At 38.9% G+C, this 21,289-nt stretch overlaps 1 protein-coding gene across 1 annotated transcript; it reads left to right on the plus strand.

The window, feature by feature from the left end:
- The first annotated feature begins 4,011 nt into the window (after positions 1–4,011).
- LOC123743397 (uncharacterized) lies at positions 4,012–21,157 on the plus strand. Its single transcript, XM_045719893.2, has 12 exons — positions 4,012–4,111; positions 7,293–7,374; positions 7,595–7,710; positions 8,254–8,343; positions 8,497–8,588; positions 8,687–8,771; positions 9,326–9,374; positions 12,962–13,048; positions 14,701–14,794; positions 14,890–15,106; positions 20,500–20,727; positions 20,933–21,157. Exons 2-12 carry the CDS (start codon positions 7,302–7,304, stop codon positions 21,155–21,157), a joined length of 1,356 nt encoding a protein of 451 aa, XP_045575849.2. The 5' UTR covers positions 4,012–4,111; positions 7,293–7,301.
- Positions 21,158–21,289: the final 132 nt, after the last annotated feature.

The following is a 21,289-nucleotide window of genomic DNA, read 5'->3' on the forward strand; positions in this document are numbered from 1 at the left end:
ACACACCAGACCCTGCACTATACTACCCTCCAGAACAACACACCAGGCCCTGCACTATACTACCCTCCAGAACAATCACACCACACCCTGAACTATACTACCCTCCAGAACAACACACCAGACCCTGCACTATACTACCCTCCAGAACAACACACCAGGCCCTGCACTATACTACCCTCCAGAACAATCACACCAGACCCTGCACTATACTACCCTCCAGAACAATCACACCAGACCCTGCACTATACTACCCTCCAGAACAATCACACCAGACCCTGCACTATACTACCCTCCTGAACAATCACACCAGACCCTGCACTATACTACCCTCCAGAACAAAACACCAGACCCTGGACTATACTACCCTCCAGAACAACACATCAGACCCTGCACTATACTACCCTCCAGAACAATCACACAGACCCTGCACTATACTACCCTCCAGAACAATCACACCAGACCCTCCAATATACTACCCTCCAGAACAATCACACCAGACCCTCCACTATACTACCCTCCAGAACAACACACCAGACCCTGCACTATACTACCCTCCAGAACAATCACACCAGACCCTGCACTATACTACCCTCCAGAACAATCACACCAGACCCTGCACTATACTACCCTCCAGAACAATCACACCAGACCCTGCACTATACTAAACTCCAGAACAACACACCAGACCCTGCACTATACTACCCTCCAGAACAATCACACCAGACCCTGCACTATACTACCCTCCAGAACAACACACCAGACCCTCCACTATACTACCCTCCAGAACAATCACACCAGACCCTGCACTATACTACCCTCCAGAACAATCACACCAGACCCTCCACTATACTACCCTCCAGAACAATCACACCAGACCCTGCACTATACTGCCCTCCAGAACAATCACACCAGACCCTCCACTATACTACCCTCCAGAACAACACACCAGGCCCTGCACTATACTACCCTCCAGAACAATCACACCAGACCCTGCACTATACTACCCTCCAGAACAATCAGACCAGACCCTGCACTATATTACCCTCCAGAACAATCACCCCAGACCCTCCACTATACTACCCTCCAGAACAATCACACCACACCCTGAACTATACTACCCTCCAGAACAACACACCAGACCCTGCACTATACTACCCTCCAGAACAACACACCAGACCCTGCACTATACTACCCTCCAGAACAATCACACCAGACCCTGCACTATACTACCCTCCAGAACAATCACACCAGACCCTGCACTATACTACCCTCCAGAACAATCACACCAGACCCTGCACTATACTACCCTCCAGAACAATCACACCAGACCCTGCACTATACTACCCTCCAGAACAATCACACCAGACCCTCCACTATACTACCCTCCAGAACAACACACCAGACCCTCCACTATACTACCCTCCAGAACAATCACACAGACCCTGCAGTATACTACCCTCCAGAACAATCACACCAGACCCTGCACTATACTACCCTCCAGAACAATCACACCAGACCCTGGACTATACTACCCTCCAGAACAATCACACCAGACCCTCCACTATACTACCCTCCAGAACAATCACACCAGACCCTGCACTATACTACCCTCCAGAACAACACACCAGACCCTGCACTATACTACCCTCCAGAACAACACACCAGACCCTGCACTATACTACCCTCCAGAACAACACACCAGACCCTGCACTATACTACCCTCCAGAACAATCACACCAGACCCTCCACTATACTACCCTCCAGAACAATCACACCAGACCCTGCACTATACTTCCCTCCAGAACAATCACACCAGACCCTGCACTATACTACCCTCCAGAACAATCACACCAGACCCTCCACTATACTACCCTCCAGAACAACACACCAGACCCTGCACTATACTACCCTCCAGAACAATCACACCAGACCCTGCACTATACTACCCTCCAGAACAATCACACCAGACCCTCCACTATACTACCCTCCAGAACAATCACACCAGACCTGCACTATACTTCCCTCCAGAACAATCACACCAGACCCTGCACTATACTACCCTCCAGAATTGGCATTCCCAAACTGGGGCACGGGGTACGTGCAATGCCAGAAAAAATTCCTGAATAATGCCATCGGGGGTACACCAAATTAAAATGTGATTAACTTTTTTGTAATTTATGTTAAAAAATATATATAAATTACATTTCTTCACATTTTCAAACAGTACATTTATATTTTCCAACAGGACTATACATTTGGGTGAGTTTTTTTTCTCGCCTGATCATGTATTTAGAATAGATACACTAATTACATATGATCATGTATTTAGAATAGATACACTAATTACATATGATCATGGATGTAGAATAGATACACTAATTACATATGATTATGTATTTAGAATAGATACACTAATAACATATGATCATGTATTTAGAATAGATACACTAATTACATATGATCATGGATGTAGAATAGATACACTAATTACATATGCTCATGTATTTAGAATAGATACACTAATTACATATGATCATGTATTTAGAATAGATACACTAATTACATATGATCATGCCTTTCTAAGAATAGATACACTAATTACATATGATCATGGATGTAGAATAGATACACTAATTACATATGATCATGGATGTAGAATAGATACACTAATTACATATGATCATGTATTTAGAATAGATACACTAATTACATATGATCATGTATTTAGAATAGATACACTAATTACATATGATCATGTATTTAGAATAGATACACTAATTACATATGATCATGGATGTAGAATAGATACACTAATTACATATGATCATGTATTTAGAATAGATACACTAATTACATATGATCATGTATTTAGAATAAATAGATACACTAATTACATATGATCATGTATTTAGAATAGATACACTAATTACATATGATCATGTATTTAGAATAGATACACTAATTACATATGATCATGGATGTAGAATAGATACACTAATTACATATGATTATGTATTTAGAATAGATACACTAATTACATATGATCATGTATTTAGAATAGATACACTAATTACATATGATCATGGATGTAGAATAGATACACTAATTACATATGCTCATGTATTTAGAATAGATACACTAATTACACATGGTCATGTATTTAGAATAGATACACTAATTACATATGATCATGGATGTAGAATAGCAAATATATATTTGTACTTTTTGTCTACTGTCATCTATTTTGCTATGCAAATAGAAAACTGCAAAATAACTAGCAATTTTGGCAACATTCTTAGATTTAACAACACCCAATAAAAGATGCAAGCCAGAAAGCTATTTTATTCAATTATCAGTAAAAGAAAGATTAATTATACCACTAAAACCATTAGCTTGAAAGATAAAAACAATAAAAATTCATGAACATGTTACAGCCAAAGCATTACTTAGTTGAATGAAGCAAAAGTTATTGTGTGAAAGGATTTGTTATGAGTTTAATTTGTTTTAAACACTTTTGCACAATCGCTGTAGTATACTGAGCAAGGTCATTCTATTTTATAGAGGGGAAATTAAGGGTTAAGAATGGCTACCACACTGAGGTGTTTTTCGTACCTCGCATAATTTTGCATGCAAATGAATATGAAAACCAGTCACAACAGCAGCTTGGCATTTATTGAGATGACTCATGTACTGAAGGCAGCTCTGCAGAGTGGTCACTATCTGACACAGCCACAAAGTCATAAAATCTGATTTGATACCTAACCTAACCCTACCTTTAACCACACTGCTAACCCTAGTACTTAACCATAACCTTAAATTAAGACCAAAAAGCTCATTTTCGTTTTCATGAATTTTTACAATTATTGCCAATTTTGACTTTGCAGTTGGCCCTTCTAGCAGAAACCCCTCAGTTATGCCTCCAGGGCACAACTCATGCCAATGAACGTTAATCTGCGTCACAACATGACAAAGAACAGCCACACCTATAGTATACCCATACTGCTGTACTCCTTTCAACACCACATACTCTTGTTGTTCAGCGTGTTTTCTTGCTGTAGAGAGCCGTGTCAGTAGCACAGAATATATATTTGCTGAAAATTGCCTTTATGTGGTAAGTATCAGCATATTTTTGTTTAAACATTTCACACATTTCACTGTCAATTCTCAGTTGATCAGTGTGGCCTCATTTAAAGGAAAGACATGTAATAATTTAAATTTCCTCATGCAAAAGGTTTTTGAAAGAATTTGCTTAGAAATGCCTGAAATAACTCAGGACTGCTTTCAGTAAGGAAACAAATCAGTCATTTTGAAGAGATATGCAACTTTATGTAATGTGTGTATAAAAATATAATTTTGTTTTATATAAGTAGCAACTTGAATTAAATGATCTTTGAATAGGGTTAAGCTTGGGCTAAATTGATTCAGATTTTGATTCACATCTTATAAGGTGATAATTAAATGCAAAAATTCCTGCAAATTAGATAAGCAAAATTAAGTAATGTAAGAGATTTGCAACTTTGGGCGCATTCGTAAATTCACTCTAGAGTGTCGGAGTGCGCTCTGGACGTTTGTAAATTTAAAGCGATGTCAGATTGTCTGTTTGTAAATTCAGAGCATTTTGCTCTCTGAGTGTTGGAGTAAGTACTTATAGACACAAATAAGAGAACACCGCACTGAACATTTTACGCACCCTTGTAGAGCTGCTAGGGTGTTTTCATGTTATCAAGAGGGTTCATGACTGTAACTGTGTTACTGGCAAACATTTTAATCAGTTTTATAGCAGATGTTTACCTATACCTGTCATAACAACGACGTTTAGGGCGTTCGTAAATTCTTCAATTACTCTGCGCTCTGGCACTCAAACCAGTAGATGGCCATTGTGAATTTACGAACGCACACTTTATGTAATGTGACTATAAACATATTTTTTTGTTTCAAAGTGGCGGCAAGAATTAGGTTAGCTTGAATTAGGGTTTAACTTGGATAAAATTGATTAATATCTTGTTAAGTGATAATTCAATGCTAAAGTTATTGCAAATGAGATATGGAAAAGTCATGAATGTTTTACAGATATTACAAAGCTGTTCTACTATAGAAATACATCTCCACTGCTCTGGTGCGTTGGTGAAACATACAATATATATATATTTCTAATGGCCAAATCACCTTTAAGTAACGTCAAACCAAATATTAAGTTGATATCATTTGATTTCAGTGGATTTCAGGTGATTTGGAGATTACATTTTTTTAATTGCACAATTGCTAAATTAATGTTTTTTCCAGGCCCATACTTTCAGGGTGAGGAATCAACAAAAATAAGTTCCCCTTAAAACAATTTCATATGTTAGCTTGGTAGCTTTTGTGGCATTCAATGGTACCTATAGTATCAAATAATTGATTGATATATTAGCGAAAATGCTAATATAGGTACCATTGAATTGTATTGGATTTGTGACACAAATACTAAAAACATAGCATTTGAAACATTGGCCAGGTAAGCAAAACCAAAGCATGGGTTGCTGCCATACCTTTTCCATAAACTGCTTTCAGGGTAAGGAAACCAATATGTACATTTGTAATTTTGTTGAACTATCCCTTTAACATCAAGGGGGGATTCTTAAAGAAATAAAAGCCCCTACTATGCAGAAACAGAGCCATCTAGTGGTCAGAACCTGGTAATATCAGCATTTAGGATAGGACACAAACTTTACAACTTCAATGACTCATTTCTCTGAACAGTGGAAAACATTTTTTTCTGAGAACACATAGATAGTGGTTTCCAGGAAATGATTCTCCCGAGTGAGGGAGGTGTTTCTTGTGTGTCTCTAGTTGAGACCTTCTGGGCAGAGATATGTGATGTATTGTGCCCTCTGTAGGTTGGCCCAATACCCCTAGACTTAGCGAGAGCAACAATGTTAGCCTGCTAGTTAATTGGTTTCATAACAGTGAATTTGCCCAAATACTTATGACTTCTTCAAATAGACGGAATAGATACATAAATTGCTTTCATTTCTAAACTGTAAAACGTATTATGCGAAGGCTTGCAAATTTGACTAATCACCGCAGTATTACAATATGACCGCACAAAACTGTCCAATCATCACACTACAAAAAGAGGCCTCATAATTGAAACAACACACTGACTACTTCCTGCTGACCTCTTGCCAGGTCCCCCTTACAAAAAAAATGTACAACTAAATGTCATTTTTCTGAGACCTGTGACACATAGCCTACTGTTGAATGTCTGAGCAAGGAGTATGAAAAAACATTGTCCATACACATCCATATATCGATTGCTGATTTAGAGGATCATCCAATCTTCTTTTATTGTTTTCTTAAAGGGGAAGTTCAGAATTTTACAAATGAATGGGCCAGGATTTTATTTTTATTTGGCGAAGAAAAGAAAATGCCCTTGAAAGAAACGGTTTGGAAGAGATGGAGGATGCAGTGTAAATCTGCTTTTGTAAAAAATATAATTTTCTTAGCAGGTTAGGAGGAGTAGGTTAAGGTTAGGAAAAGGGTTAGGGCAGGGGTGAAACATTCCATGGAGGGCCTAGTGTCTGCTGGTTTTCCTTTCAATTAAGACCTAGATAACCAGGTGAGGGGAGTTCCTGACTAATCAGTGACCTTAATTCATCAATCAAGTACAAGGGAGGAGTGAAAGACCACAGACACTCGGCAACTCCGTGGAGGGAGTTTTATACATGGTGCATCAGGAAAATAATCTGCAACAAGACTGATCAAGTTAAGATCTAATGTCTCTCTCTCTCTCTCTCTCTCTCTCTCTCTCTCATATTCTAACAGTATAAGACATATTATCCTTCATGTGATGTGATGTCATGTCAAATAATCCTGCATGTTCAATAATATGAGAAGATAAGTAGTAGAATCATGATTCTTTTTTTAAGAAAATAAAAAGTAGAATGCAAGATTAGAATGCAAGTCTAGATTGCAAATCTATTGGTGTAAAAACACTGATAAATTTGCATTCAGATAAACAGGTTACTCATGTGAGAATAAATGTCTCTGTGTGTCTTACTACTCTTTGAAATTTGATGTGAAAAATTATTGCGAACATCCTACAATAACAAAATGGTTGGGATTCACAAGAACATGAGCACTTGATTTTCTCTTGAAAATGAAGCTTAAATACTGAATGGCATGTGCTTTTGTTGTTTTAATAAATCAGAATGGTTTTCTTTATAGTTGCACTTGCACCTATAGGAATAAAGTTAATGTTATATCGCCTACCACAAATATGTAAACTGTACTATTTTTCTCTCCTTTCATAGTGACGTCTCATGGCATCATTTGATTTTGTCAGAGAAAAATTAACTGAGTGGAACCACAGTGACTTAATTCAGAGGTTTGAAGGTGAATATATTTGTGATGTATTATAATACATTGCATAATACATTGTGTAATAATACAATTATTGATTAACTGATTTTATTAAAATTATGTATTGTACATTGTATTATTATAAATGAAAGTAAAGATATCACCTCAATTGTAAACATGTATGTCTATTTGATACAGTCATTCTTATTGTCTGATATTAATATGCCTAAAATGTATGTTTCCTGATTTTCAGATGAAGAAATTGATGAAGAAGGTTTCCTCTCCCTTGAGGAGACTGATCTCATGAAGTTGATCCCAAAAGCAGGACCAAGGTGTAGATTTAGAAAAAAACACAACAAATTTCTGAAGGTACTTTACAATTTACAGTACTGCATCAGTAGTGCAGAATAAACAGTTTTCATTTAGTTCTCAGCTGTGACATTGTACTCCAACATGTCCACTGTACTGGCATATATTTTTCAGCTTACAAATGTCGTAGCATATCACAGGACATTTTGTGTTACATTTTGTGTTACACATGTAGGATCTTAATTTGCGTCAAGTTGCAACAGCAGGAAAATAATCCTGTCGCAACAAGAAATGTGAATTATTATGTGATTTATAATTAATGGCCATTTTTGTTGGGGTTACATTTTCGAAAGGGAAAATCAAATGTGAAATTTCACAGTGGAAATTACAAACTTCAGAAGCCTTTTTAAACCTCAAATGCATTACACGTTTTAAATGTCCTGCATTGCAGGTTGGAATGCCTGACTGAAATACGTAACAAATCGAGCTTTGATGTAAATTAGTGGTGTTGTAATTTAAAAAATAAAATGCCGGCCATGATGCGGGACTGTCCCGGATTGTGGTCACCCTAACTGAGCGTCATCTAATGTGTTTTAACTGCAGAAACGGCAGCAACACAATGATGATATGAACATTCAAGAGGCCACGTCTTTATCAGCCTCCATTAAGGCCTCCAAGAGTTCCTCAGGAAATGTACCATCTTTACCCTCCTCTATAACCATTTACATGAAACCTCAGCCCTAAAGTACAATAATTAACAAAACCAAATGTATATTTATTTTTTTAGATCAGTATACAGACCTTTATATCTGTCACTCTATAACTCAACACGGTTTCTGTCTCCAGATTACTGGTGAGATGGTCAATCAAGAGTCTCGTCAAAAAAACATAATTAAACCCCTCAGAAATCAACCTCCTAAACGCTCAGAGACTAAAAGGTAAGAAACACATCTTTCCTTTATTCATCACTGACTACATACTGTATATTGCCCCGTTGGCGTGGACAAAATGACAATTGTTGTGACTCTGCCGCCAGGTCATTGGATAAACTCTTAGGTACACTTGGAGGAAGTGTGCCCACAAAGAACACCTCTGAAGTGGGAGAAACAGTGTACGACCAGGTGGGTAAAATCTAGATCTCATTTATATGTGGTCACTAAGTCAGTGCTCCGTGGTGATTCCAAGACATCACTTCTTGGGACGTTTCATGCCATTTAACAGAGATGGACTATCATACATTAAGCTTAGGATATCAGTGCACTCCAGAGGGACTAAGATAATAACAATCAAATGCATTTATCAAGCGCTTTACATTTCAGTCATTTGGCAGACACTCTTATGCAGAACAACTTACATGAGCAATTAGGGTTACAGTCCTCGCTCAAGGACAAGTGCTATTTCAGCTAGTCGGCTTGGGGATTCAAACCAGCAACCTTTTGGTTACTGGCCCAACACTCTTTAAAACCGCTAGGCTACCTCGCAACACTATACAACATAGCAAACATCTATTGTAATCTAATCTATAAACAACATCAGTTAAAGGTTATCTGTGAAAACAACATTCAGGAAGAGACCAAAATTATTCAAGAAAATGGGTCTCAAACTAAAGCAATTGTGATCAGTTTTGTGGAATGAGTCCTTTAATAACCTGTTGATCATCTATGTGTTTCTTCAGAGTAAACCCTCAACCAGTAAGATACTCCCTCTTCAAGTGAATATCCCAGGTAAAAAGCATAGATGTTTCAGATTTACAAGTACAGAAAAACAACACAAAAATACTACTTTTACAAGATGACAATGCAAAACATCTGAAGTGATACTATATACACTGCGTGCACAATTGTTAGGCAAATTGTATTCCTCGGGATTAATTTTATTGTTGAACAAACACAATGCTCTCAGTCAATCCAGAATGTTATTGAAGCTCAAACCTGAATGTTTAACAAAGGAAAAGTGAGTTTTGTCTTTCTCAGGGAAATATTTTAGTGTGCAGAATTATTAGGCAACTATTAGTGTGCAGAATTAATAGGCAACTAAATTACAAAAATAATTTCTCTCAACTCACTTGTTGATTCGCAATTTTTAGAGTAAGTGTAACAGATAAGTAACACAAAATGACAATTACATAAAATGTTTGGCCTTTCAAAAATATTCAGTGACCAATATACAGTGGGGGGAAAAAGTTTTGATCCCCTGCTGATTTTGTACATTTTCCCACTGACAAAGAAAGGATCAGTCTATAATTTTAATGGTAGGTTTATTTGAACAGTGAGAGACAGAATAACAACAAAAATATCCAGAAAAATGTATGTCAAAAATGTTATAAATTGATTTGCATTTTAATGAAGGAAATACGTATTTGACCCCCTCTCAATCAGAAAGATTTCTGGCTCCCAGGTGTCTTTTATACAGGTAACGAGCTGAGATTAGGAGCATACTCTTAAAGGGAGTGCTCCTAACTGCAGCTTGTTACCTGTAAAAAAGACACCTGTCCACAGAAGCAATCAATCAATCAGATTCCAAACTCTCCACCATGGCCAAGACCAAAGAGCTCTCCAAGGATGTCAGGGACAAGATTGTAGACCTACACAAGGCTGGAATGGGCTACAAGACCATCGCCAAGCAGCTTGGTGAGAAGGTGACAACATTTGGTGCGATGATTTGCAAATGGAAGAAACACAAAAGAACTGTCAATCTCCCTCGGCCTGGGGCTCCATGCAAGATCTCACCTCGTGGAGTTGCAATGATCATGAGAACGGTAAGGAATCAGCCCAGAACTACACGTGAGGATCTTGTCAATGATCTCAAGGCAGCTGGGACCATAGTCACCAAGAAAATAATTGGTAACACACTACGCTGTGAAGGACTGAAATCCTGCAGTGCCCACAAGGTCCCCCTGCTCAAGAATACATATACATTCCCGTCTGAAGTTTGCCAATGAACATCTGAATGACTCAGAGGACAACTGGTGAAAGTGTTGTGGTCAGATGAGACCAAAATGGAGCTCTTTGACATCAACTCAACTTGCCGTATTTGGAGGAGGAGGAATGCTGCCTATGACCCCAAGAACACCATCTCCACCGTCAAACATGGAGGTGGAAACATTATGCTTTGGGGGTGTTTTTCTGCTAAGGGGACAGGACAACTTCACCGCATCAAAGGGACAATGGATGGGGCCATGTACTGTCAAATCTTGGGTGAGAACCTCCTTCCCTCAGCCAGGGCATTGAAAATGGGTCGTGGATGGGTATTCCAGCCTGACAATGACCCAAAACACACGGCCAAGGCAACAAAGGGGTGGCTCAAGAAGAAGCACATTAAGGTCCTGTAGTGGCCGAGCCAGTCTCCAGACCTTAATCCCATAGAAAATCTGTGGAGGGAGCTGAAGGTTCGAGTTGCCAAACGTCAGCCTCGAAAACTTAATGACTTGGAGAAGATCTGCAAAGAGGAGTGGGACAAAATCCCTCCTGAGATGTGTGCAAACCTGGTGGCCAACTACAAGAAACGTCTGACCTCTGTGATTGCCAACAAGGGTTTTGCCACCAAGTACTAAGTCATGTTTTGCAGAGGGGTCAAATACTTATTTCCCTCATTAAAATGCAAATCATTTTATAACATTTCTGACATGCGTTTTTCTGGATTTTTGTTGTTGTTATTCTGTCTCTCACTGTTCAAATAAACCTACTATTACCATTATAGACTGATCATTTCTTTGTAAGTGGGCAAACGTACAAAATCAGCAGGGGGTCAAATACGTTTTTCCCCCACTGTAGCCACCCTTATTTTCAATAACTGCCATGAGCCTTCCATCCATGGAGTCTGTCAGTTTCTTGATCTGTTCACGATCAATTTTCGCTGAAGCAGCAACCACAGCCTCCCAAATGCTGTTCAAAGCGGTCTATTGTCTTCCCTCACTGTAAATCTCACGTTTGAGAAGGGCCCACAAGTTCTCAATAGGATTGAAGTCAGGTGAGGAAGGGGGCCAGGTCGTTATTCAGGCATCTTTGAGGCCCTTGCTGGCTAGCCAAGCAGTGGAGTACTTGGATGCATGTGATGGAGCATTGTCCTGCATAAAGATCATGGCTTTCTAGAATGCTGAGGACTTCTTCCTGTACCACTGTTTGACGAAAGAATCTTCCAGAAACTGGCAGTAGGTTTGGGAGTTGAGTTTCAGTCCATCTTCAACCCGAAAATGTCCAACTACCTCATCCTCAATGATAGCAGCCCATACCAGTACCCCTCCTTCACCTTGCTGGCACCTGACTCAAAGTGGTGCCCTGTGTCCATTACTGATCCAGCCACGGGCCCATCCATTTGGTCCATCAAGAGTCACTTTCATTTCATCTGTCCATAAAACCTTTGAAAAATCTGTCTTCAGGTATTTCTTTGCCCAATCTTGATGCTTCAACTTGTGAATCTTATTCAGTGGTGGTCTTGTTTCAGTCTTCTTGACCTTGGCCATGTCTCTGAGCACTTGACACCTTGTACGTTTGAACAATCCAGGTAGGTTGCAGTTATGGAATACGGTGGCACTGGAGGATAATGGGTTCCTGGTAGTTTGACGTTTAATTCTTCTCAAGTCTTTTGCAGTTAATTTGCGCCTTTTCTTCCCCATGCGTTTTTTGCGCCTCAGTTGACTATTCGCAACAAAACGTTTGATTGTCCGGTGGTCACGCCTCAATAGTTTAGCTATTTAAAGAGTGTCGCATCCGTCTGAAAGGCATTTTACATTTTTGGCTTTTCAGTGTCAGTTAAATCTCTTTTTTGGCCCTTTTTACCTGAGGTAATGAGGCTGCCTAATAATTATGCACACCTTGATATAAGGTGTTATTCACTTTCGCCACACCCTCCCTCATTACACAAATACATATCACCTGAAAATGATTAAATCCAATAAGCATTCAAGTTTATATGGTTTGGAGTTCGAAAATGTGAATAGAAATAATGATTAGATCAGAATACTCACTTGCCTAATAATTGTGCACGCAGTGTATATATATATATATATATATATATATATATATATATATATATATATATATATATATATATATATATATATATATATATATCACTTAGTAAATCATAAGTCATATTATTGAATTATGATGTACTTTACTCTTGAGTTGCAAGTACCCCTTTGTACCGTTTATCATAAGCATGCAGTAAGTAGACAATCTGAAATGCTTTTTCACCAACTGATGCAACTCATTTGCTTAACAGTATTGGCTATAACGAGATTGGAAGATCTGTTACTGCTGCTGGATGATTTGTGTATTAATTAATAAAAGATGTTTCCAAATGTTTCCAGGCAAAGGGAAATCTGATGAGATCTATGCAAACAAAAAAACAAAGAAACGTCAACGTGGTGCCACTGTCGGAATAATTGAACCGTTTGGTATGTGGATGTTGTTTATATGGACCACAATCATTTTAACCCTTTACAGTTGTGGGAATTGACCTATATGGATAGGGCTTCATTTAAATGTACTTCCAGAAGAAATATGGAAAGCATATGCGTAACCATAGTAGCAATTAAAAGGGAACAGTTTGGAGATTATGGGAAAAGTATTAGACTAAAGGTGATAACATCACAGTACACCTGAATCCAAAAATTACACTGATTGATATTATGTGCATTTTACATTTACTTTACTATTTGCTGCATTTGTTGATAATGAAATATTAAATACAATCTAGATAAATTTAGTAACATGATAAGAATAATCTGGGGTAGGTGCAACATAAGACAAAAAACATTAAAAGGGTTTCAGTGAGAGGACTAACTGGTGTCTCCTTAAGTGATAATGCCAGAGAAGCCGGTGTTTGGAGGATATGTTGGGCTCCCGAGTGGTGCTGCGGTCTAAGGCACTGAATCTCAGTGTAAGAAGTGTCCCTGTAGTCCCTGGTTCAAATCCAGGCTGCATCACATTCGGCCATATTTGGGAGTACCATAGGGCGGTGCACAATTGGCCCAGTGTTGTCCTGGGTAGGCTGTCATTGTAAATTAGAATTTGTTCTTAACTGACTTGCCTAGTTAAGTTTACGGGTGTTGTTAGGCCCGAGACGGAGTCGGCTGGAATGCGCTTTTAACCAATCAGGATTAGAACAACCCGTTGTATGACTACTGCTAACATACAGTCACGTCAAACGTCAAAAAGAATAACAACAGTAGCTGCATTTGCATTTCTTTAAGCTGTTTTCGAGTGACATTTATTTAGACTTGATGGTGTTTGGCTTGCTTGTATGACATCAAAGCGGCATATATTATCATCCTCAACATCTCATCTTTCAAAAAACATGTCCTCTTAATTTTCAACATTTCTCTTACTCAAACATTTATTTTGGTAAAAGTTGCCCAATTAGCGGGAGGGATGGGGGCAACTTGTTGCCCCGCTTGGTGCTCAAGTTCAGAATGGCTGTCAGTCAAAACCCTTACAGAGCCTTGAAGTGGAAACCCTGAGCTCTGATGTCATGTATAGCATGTTACTGTACAGCCACTGATATACAACTTAGGCACTTATCAGTGTCCAAATCTGACATTTTCAACCCAGTGGGGTACTCCTTTAACTCAACACATGGTACAAGTGTAAAGGGCTACAAACTTTTTAAAGATAATATCGAAACCATTTAAGATAATTTGTTATTGACATTACTAATTGAGAATCCTACAAATGTACATGACTGACAGTTCACTGTTCACTGTTTACACTTTGCACAGTTAGGGAAGCTACAATTCCAGTTGACTGTAAAATTTCAGATGTTTTCAGAACTCAAAAGTGGTGTTATAGAGTCCAGTGCTCTGCTCTTGTAGCCATCCCTCTAACAGTAGTACATATATAGTTATTTGAGTGGAGTACTCCTTTAACTCAACACATAATATAAAAACATCAGCACACAGCAACATTTTATCTCAGTTTATGATATAGCAGATCTGAATGCCACTGTGCATTCCTCTCATTATTTCCCTGTAACACGTTTTCCACCTTTATAAACATGTTGACACAACAAGGTTATAGCTGGTTGGTGACCTGTGTTTAACTCTGACAGAAACTGAAACCAAGACAGAGGTGAAGAAGATCATGCAACGTGTCAAAAGTAAACTTGATGATCTGCCTTCTACAAAATTCATTGACTTCCTCAGGTATGCATTTTTAAATGTGGTGAGAAAACACATGGAGAGAAACGCATACAGGCCACGAAATTGCTTTAATTGTTTTCGTTTTTCATTTCTAACAGAGGTAAAATGCAAAAGCTGGAGAAAGACAGAAAAGAGATAGTGGGTGTTTTTGGGAAGACTGGAGCTGGTAAGAGCTTCTTGATTAACACCATCTTGGGTGAGCCAAAATTGCTGCCCTCTGGAAACCAAGGGGCATGCACCTCGGTCATGATTCAGGTGGAGGCCAATATGACAGACTCGAAGTACATCGCAGAGATTGAGTTCATGACAGAGGAGGTAATAGCATCTGTTTCATCTGTTTATATCCTAATCTCACAGTGTTTTTAAAGTGGTGTCATGAGGAATAGTACAATTAATGAAAGTCTTCTTTGAAAAATATCAAGGTAACTAAAACTAAGATCTGAATCGAGGTCTGTCATTGACCCAATATATACCTTGCATTAAAAGAAGCAACAATATAAGAAACAACAATACAATGTACCCTAACATCATTGCACATCACGGCACATATTTGTGGGGAGGGGGTTCCTTGTAGAAGCATTGGTCCTCTTAAATTCTTATTCCAGGTTGCACATCAAAATATTTAAGGGCATACCCGATGGTTTGCTCTGCCATACAGTCATGAAGATGTCTTAAATTCGGGAAGGGCAACACAGTGCAGCCACTGGCCAACGCAAGCACCGGGGAGTGCGGCCGAGCGGTTCCTTCCAGCGGGGGGTTGCGGGGGGCGGACAGCGGGGCTCGAGGGTCCGGGCGCGGGGTGCAGGCCGGCCCCCCCCCCCCCCAGGGCAGAAGCAACCGGGTCCAGGTGCTGTGCCAGGCTCGTAGATTGGCATGCCCATGAGTCAATTAGCATATTAAAAGCCCCATCAACATCTGCCTGTTTAAGCTAAAGATATCTGGTTTTGTGCATGGGCTGCGTCTCAATCCACCGCATCCGCCGATGTCGGCCTTCCGCATCTTTGGTGGAAGGTGGCAGAGCTACAGCAATGTTTTTCAGACCAGAAGACATTCCGAAAATAAGACTTGTAGCGTTTATGCTAAAATCTCGGGGGGGGTTTCTGGTTTGCTCTATGACCACCACAAGATTCACGGGACTCATCTGAAGTCATCTGAAGTCAGTACAGCAAATGTGCCAACTTCTGTCTGTAGAGTCTAAATGGTTTAAGCTACAAATTAATATGAACCCACCATCGAAAGCTGAGACTATTATGAACACATACGACATATATAGCGACACCCACAAGCTTTACAAGACTTGTCTGAAGGTAACCCGGTACCAGTTTCAAAAATGTATGGAAGTAAGTTTTGTGGCAAATATATATATATATATATATATATATATATATATATATATATATATATATATATATATATATATATATATATATATATATATATATATACACATAAAAGTTTTAGAACACCTATTCATTCAAGGATTTTTCTTTATTGTTTGTATTTTCTACATTGTAGAATAATAGTGAAGACATCCAAACTATGAAATAACACATATGGAGTCATGTAGTAATTAAACAAATCTAAATATATTTGAGATTCTACAAAGTAGCTACCCTTTGCCTTGATGACAGCTTTGCACACTCTTCACATTCTCTCAACCAGCTTCATGAGGTAGTCAGCTGAAATGCATTTCAATTAACAGGTGTGCCATCTTAAAAGTGAATCATGTGGAATTTCTTACCTTCTTAAAAAAACTTCTTAGGGATAGGCGTCCCGCTAGCGGGACACCTGTCGACAACATCCTGTGAAATTGGAGGGCGCTCAATTCAAATAAATAATCGTAATATTAAACATTCATGAACATACAAGTATCTTATATCATTTAAAAGCTTAGATTCCTATGAATCTAACTGCGTTGTTCGATTTACAGTAGACTTTACAACGAAAGCATGGCATGCGATTGTCTGAGGATGGCGCCCCACATCAACATATTTTTTAACCAGCACAGGCTTCACAAAATCACAAATAAATCACATACTTTTGAAGATCTTCCTCTGTTTGCAATCCCAAGGGTCCCAGCTACAACATGAATGGTCATTTGTTAGATAAAATCCTTCTTTATACCCAAAAAAGTCAGTTTAGTTGGTGCCATCGATTTCAGTAATCCACTCGTTCAACATGCAGACAAAGGAATCCAAAAAGCTACCACTAATCTTCAGGTACTCTAAAATGTAAATAAACTATAATATTTCATACGGAAAGTAGTATGTTCAATAGGAAGTAAAATTAGTAGCACGCACCCTCCTCCTCGCGCGCTGAAAGACTGATATTGTACCGGTGGTCTCTTCACAAAAACTCAAACTTCTTGCTCGTTTTTGAAGAAACAAGCCTGAAACCTTGAATAATGACTCTTGACATCTACTGAAAGCCATAGGAATTGCAATCTGGGAGACGGATTTACATTGGAACAATAGGTTTCCATTATAAGAGCCTAGGACCTTAAAAATATATATAAATTCTGTTATAGTCTCAGACATTATTTTAACATTTTTAGAAACTTCAAAGTGTTTTCTATCCAATGCTACCAATTATATGCATATCCTGGCTTCTGGGCCTGAGTAACAGGCAGTTTACTTTGGGCACGTCAGTCAGGAGGAAATTCAGGAAACTAGACCCTATGCGTTTGAGCCAATCAGTTGTGTTGTGACAAGTTATAGGGAGGTATACAGAAGATAGCCCCATTTGGTAAAGAGGCTAAGTCCATATTATGGCAAGAACAGCTCAAATAAGCAAAGAGAAACGACAGTCCATCATTACTTTAAGACATGAAGGTCAGTCAATACGGATTTTTTTAAGGACTTTTAAAGATTCTTCAAGTGCAGTTGCAAAAACCATCAAGCGCTATGAGGAAACTGGCTCTCATGAGGAAGACCCAGAGTTACCTCTGCTGCAGAGGATACGTTCATTAGAGTTACCAGCCTCAGAAATTGCAGCCCAAGTAAATGCTTCATAGAGTTCAAGTAACAGACACATCTCAACATCAACTGTTCAGAGGAGACTGTGAATCAGGCCTTCATGGCTGAATTGCTGCAAAGAAACCACAAAAAAAGGACACCAATAATAACTTGCTTGGGCCAAGAAACACAAGCAATGGACATTAGACCGGTGGAAATTTGTCCTTTGGTCTGGATTCCAAATTTGACTTTTTTGGTCTTTGTGAGACGCGATGTGGGTGAAAGGATGATCTCCGCATGTCTATTTCCCACCGTAAAGCATGGAGGAGGAGGTGTTATGGTGTGGGGGGTGTTGCTGGTGACACTGTCTGTGATGTATTTAGAATTCAAGGCATACTTAAGCAGCATGGCTACCACAGCATTCTGCAACGATATGCCATCCCATCTGGTGTGGGCTTAGTGGGACTATCATTTGTTTTTCAACAGGGCAATGACCCAACACATCTCCAGGCAGTGTAAGGGCTATTTTACCAAGAAGAAGAGTGACGGAGTGCTGCATCAGATGACCTGGCCTCCACAATCCCCCGACCTCAACCAAATTGAGATGGTTTGCGATGAGTCAGACCGCAGAGTTAAGGAAAAGCAGTCAACAGCATATGTGGGAACTCCTTCAAGTCTGTTGGAAACTCATTCCAGATTAAGCTGGTTGAGACAATACCAAGAGTGTGCAAAGCTGTCATCAAGGCAAAGGATGGCTATTTGAAGAATCTCAAATATAAAATATATTTAGATTTGTTTAACACTTTTTTGGTGTTATTTCATAGTTTTGATGTCTTCACTATTATTGTACAATGTAGAAAATAGTAAAAATAAAGAAAAACCCTTGAATGAGTAGGTTTTCTAAAACTTTTGACTTTCCTTATATATAGAGATTTGAAGTCGGAAGTTTACATACACCTTAGCCAAATACATTTAAACTCAGTTTTTCACAATTCCTGACATTTTATCCTAGTAAAAAATCCCTGTCTTAGGTCAGTTAGGATCACCACACGTTTTAAAAATGTGAAATGTCAGAATAATAGTAGAGTGAATGATTTATTTCAGCTTTTATTTCTTTCATCACATTCCCAGTGGGTCAGAAGTTTGCATACACTCAATTAGTATTTGGTAGCATTGCTGTTAAATTGTTTAACTTGGGTCAAACATTTTGGGTAGCATTCCACAAGCTTCCCACAATAAGTTGGATGAATTTTGGCCCATATCTCCTGACAGAGCTGGTGTAACTGAGTCAGGTTTGTAGGCCTCCTTGCTCGCACACGCTTTTTCAGTTCAGCCCACACATTTTCAATAGGATTGAGGTCAGGGCTTTGTGATGGCCACTCCAATACCTTGACTTTGTTGTCCTTAAGCCATTTTGCCACAACTTTGGAAGTATACTTGAGGTCATTGTCCATTTGGAAGTCCCATTTGCGACCAAGCTTTAACTTCCTGACTGATGTCTTGAGATGTTGTTTCAATATAACCACGCAATTTTCTTTCCTCATGATGCCATCTATTTTGCGAACTGCACCAGACCCTCCTGCAGCAAAGCACCCCCACAACATGATGCTGCCACCCCTGTGCTTCACGGTTGGGATGGAGTTCTTCGGTTTGCAAGCCTCCCCCTTTTTCCTACAAACATAACGATGGTCATTATGGCTAAACAGTTCTATTTTTGTTTCATCAGACAAGAGGACATTTCTCCAAAAAGAATGATCTTTGTCCCCATATGCAGCTGCAAACTGTAGTCTGGCTTTTTTTATGCCGGTTTTGGAGCACTGGCTTCTTCCTAGCTGAGCGGACTTTCAGGTTATGTCGATATAGGACTTGTTTTACTGTGGAGATAGATACTTTTATACCTGTTTCCTCCAGCATCTTAGACAAGGTCCTTTGCTGTTGTTCTGGGATTGATTTGCACTTTTCGCACCAGAGTACGTTCATCTCCTTCCTGAGCGGTACGACAGCTGCGTGGTCCCATAGTACTTATACTTGCGTACTATTGTCTGTATAGATGAACGTGGTACCTTCAGGCGTTTGGAAATTGTTCCCAAGGACGAACCAGACTTGTGGAGGTCTACAATTTTTTTCTGAAGTCTTGGCAGATTTATTTTGATTTTCCCATGATGTCAAGCAAAGAGGCACTGAGTTTGAAGGTATGCCTTGAAATACATCCACAGGTACACCTCCAATTGACTGAAATTATGTCAATTAGCCAATCAGAAGCTTCTAAAGCCATGACATAATTTTTGGGAATTTTCCAAGCTGTTTAATGGCACAGTCAACTTAGTCTATGTAAACTTCTGACCCACTGGAATTGTGATACAGTGAATTATAAGTGAAATAATCTGTCTGTAAACAATTATTGGAAAAATTACTTGTGTCATGCACAAAGTAGATGTCCTAACCGACTTGCCAAAACTATAGTTTGTTAACAAGAAATTTGTGGAGTGGTTGAAAAACAAGTTTTAATGACTCCTACCTAAGTGTACGGAAACTTCCAACTTTAACTGTATATACCTATAGGTGTCCTAAAATTCAACATCAAATAGCTAAATTACCTATGGTTTGAACATCTAACAACAATTCCATATGGCCTAGGACCCCTAGACATTGCATTGCTACTGTAGCGTTAGAAGTAGGCTGGCTAGGTGGTTTCTTAACACTCAGAGATACAGTATGTATTACACATTTGTTATGGTTTTACATTTTTATTAGGAATGGAAAGATGAGCTATGGTCCATCTTCAGTGACAGATCTTTTGAGGATGGAAATGATGAAGAACATGAAAGGGGATGCGATGACGATGACGATGATGAAAAGATATCAGCTTTGTATGGAAAAGATGGATGTGGGGCAACCTTAGAAGAACTAATGGACAGGAAGCACTTCAGAGAAATTCCAGAGTTTCGTTTATCAGTCAAGAAAATATTTCTATGTGACACAGTAAGTGACAGTGTCATGCTAGTTCACTTCTGTGAAGATTGTGTGCTTTGGTGAGAAATGTTTTTTGTTAGAAAAACATTTTAGGTCGGCAACCAGGTCTGATTACAAATCTTTTAGGTTCTTTGATCTTTGTCAATGTGTTATTTTAAGAAAAACACCTATTTTTTTCGTCATTGCATGTAATGATGCTTTATTACAATTGCAGGCTGAAGAACTCTCTGAAAAGATAACTTGTTACACACGGAGTGACACACAGAGTGATACATTTAAAAGACAGTATTGGCCGCTTGTGAAGTGTATTACCATCAATGTGCCAAACTCCAAAGACCTGCTGGAGCATGTTGTGCTGGTTGACCTTCCAGGCAATGGAGACTGCAACAAGAGCAGAGATGAGATGTGGAAATTGGTAATTATTTACAATTCTTATTGATGATGATCCTATGTTCTAATTACAATTGCATACATCCAACTTCTAATTTGGTTGGTGATAGATCAAAATCATAGGTACAGGTCCAAATGGCTGGCTATATATATGTATTTTATTTTATTTATATTTATGTAT

Source organism: Salmo salar, chromosome 06 (assembly GCF_965601325.2).
Source record: "Salmo salar chromosome 06, fSalSal1, whole genome shotgun sequence".
NCBI lineage: Eukaryota > Metazoa > Chordata > Actinopteri > Salmoniformes > Salmonidae > Salmo > Salmo salar.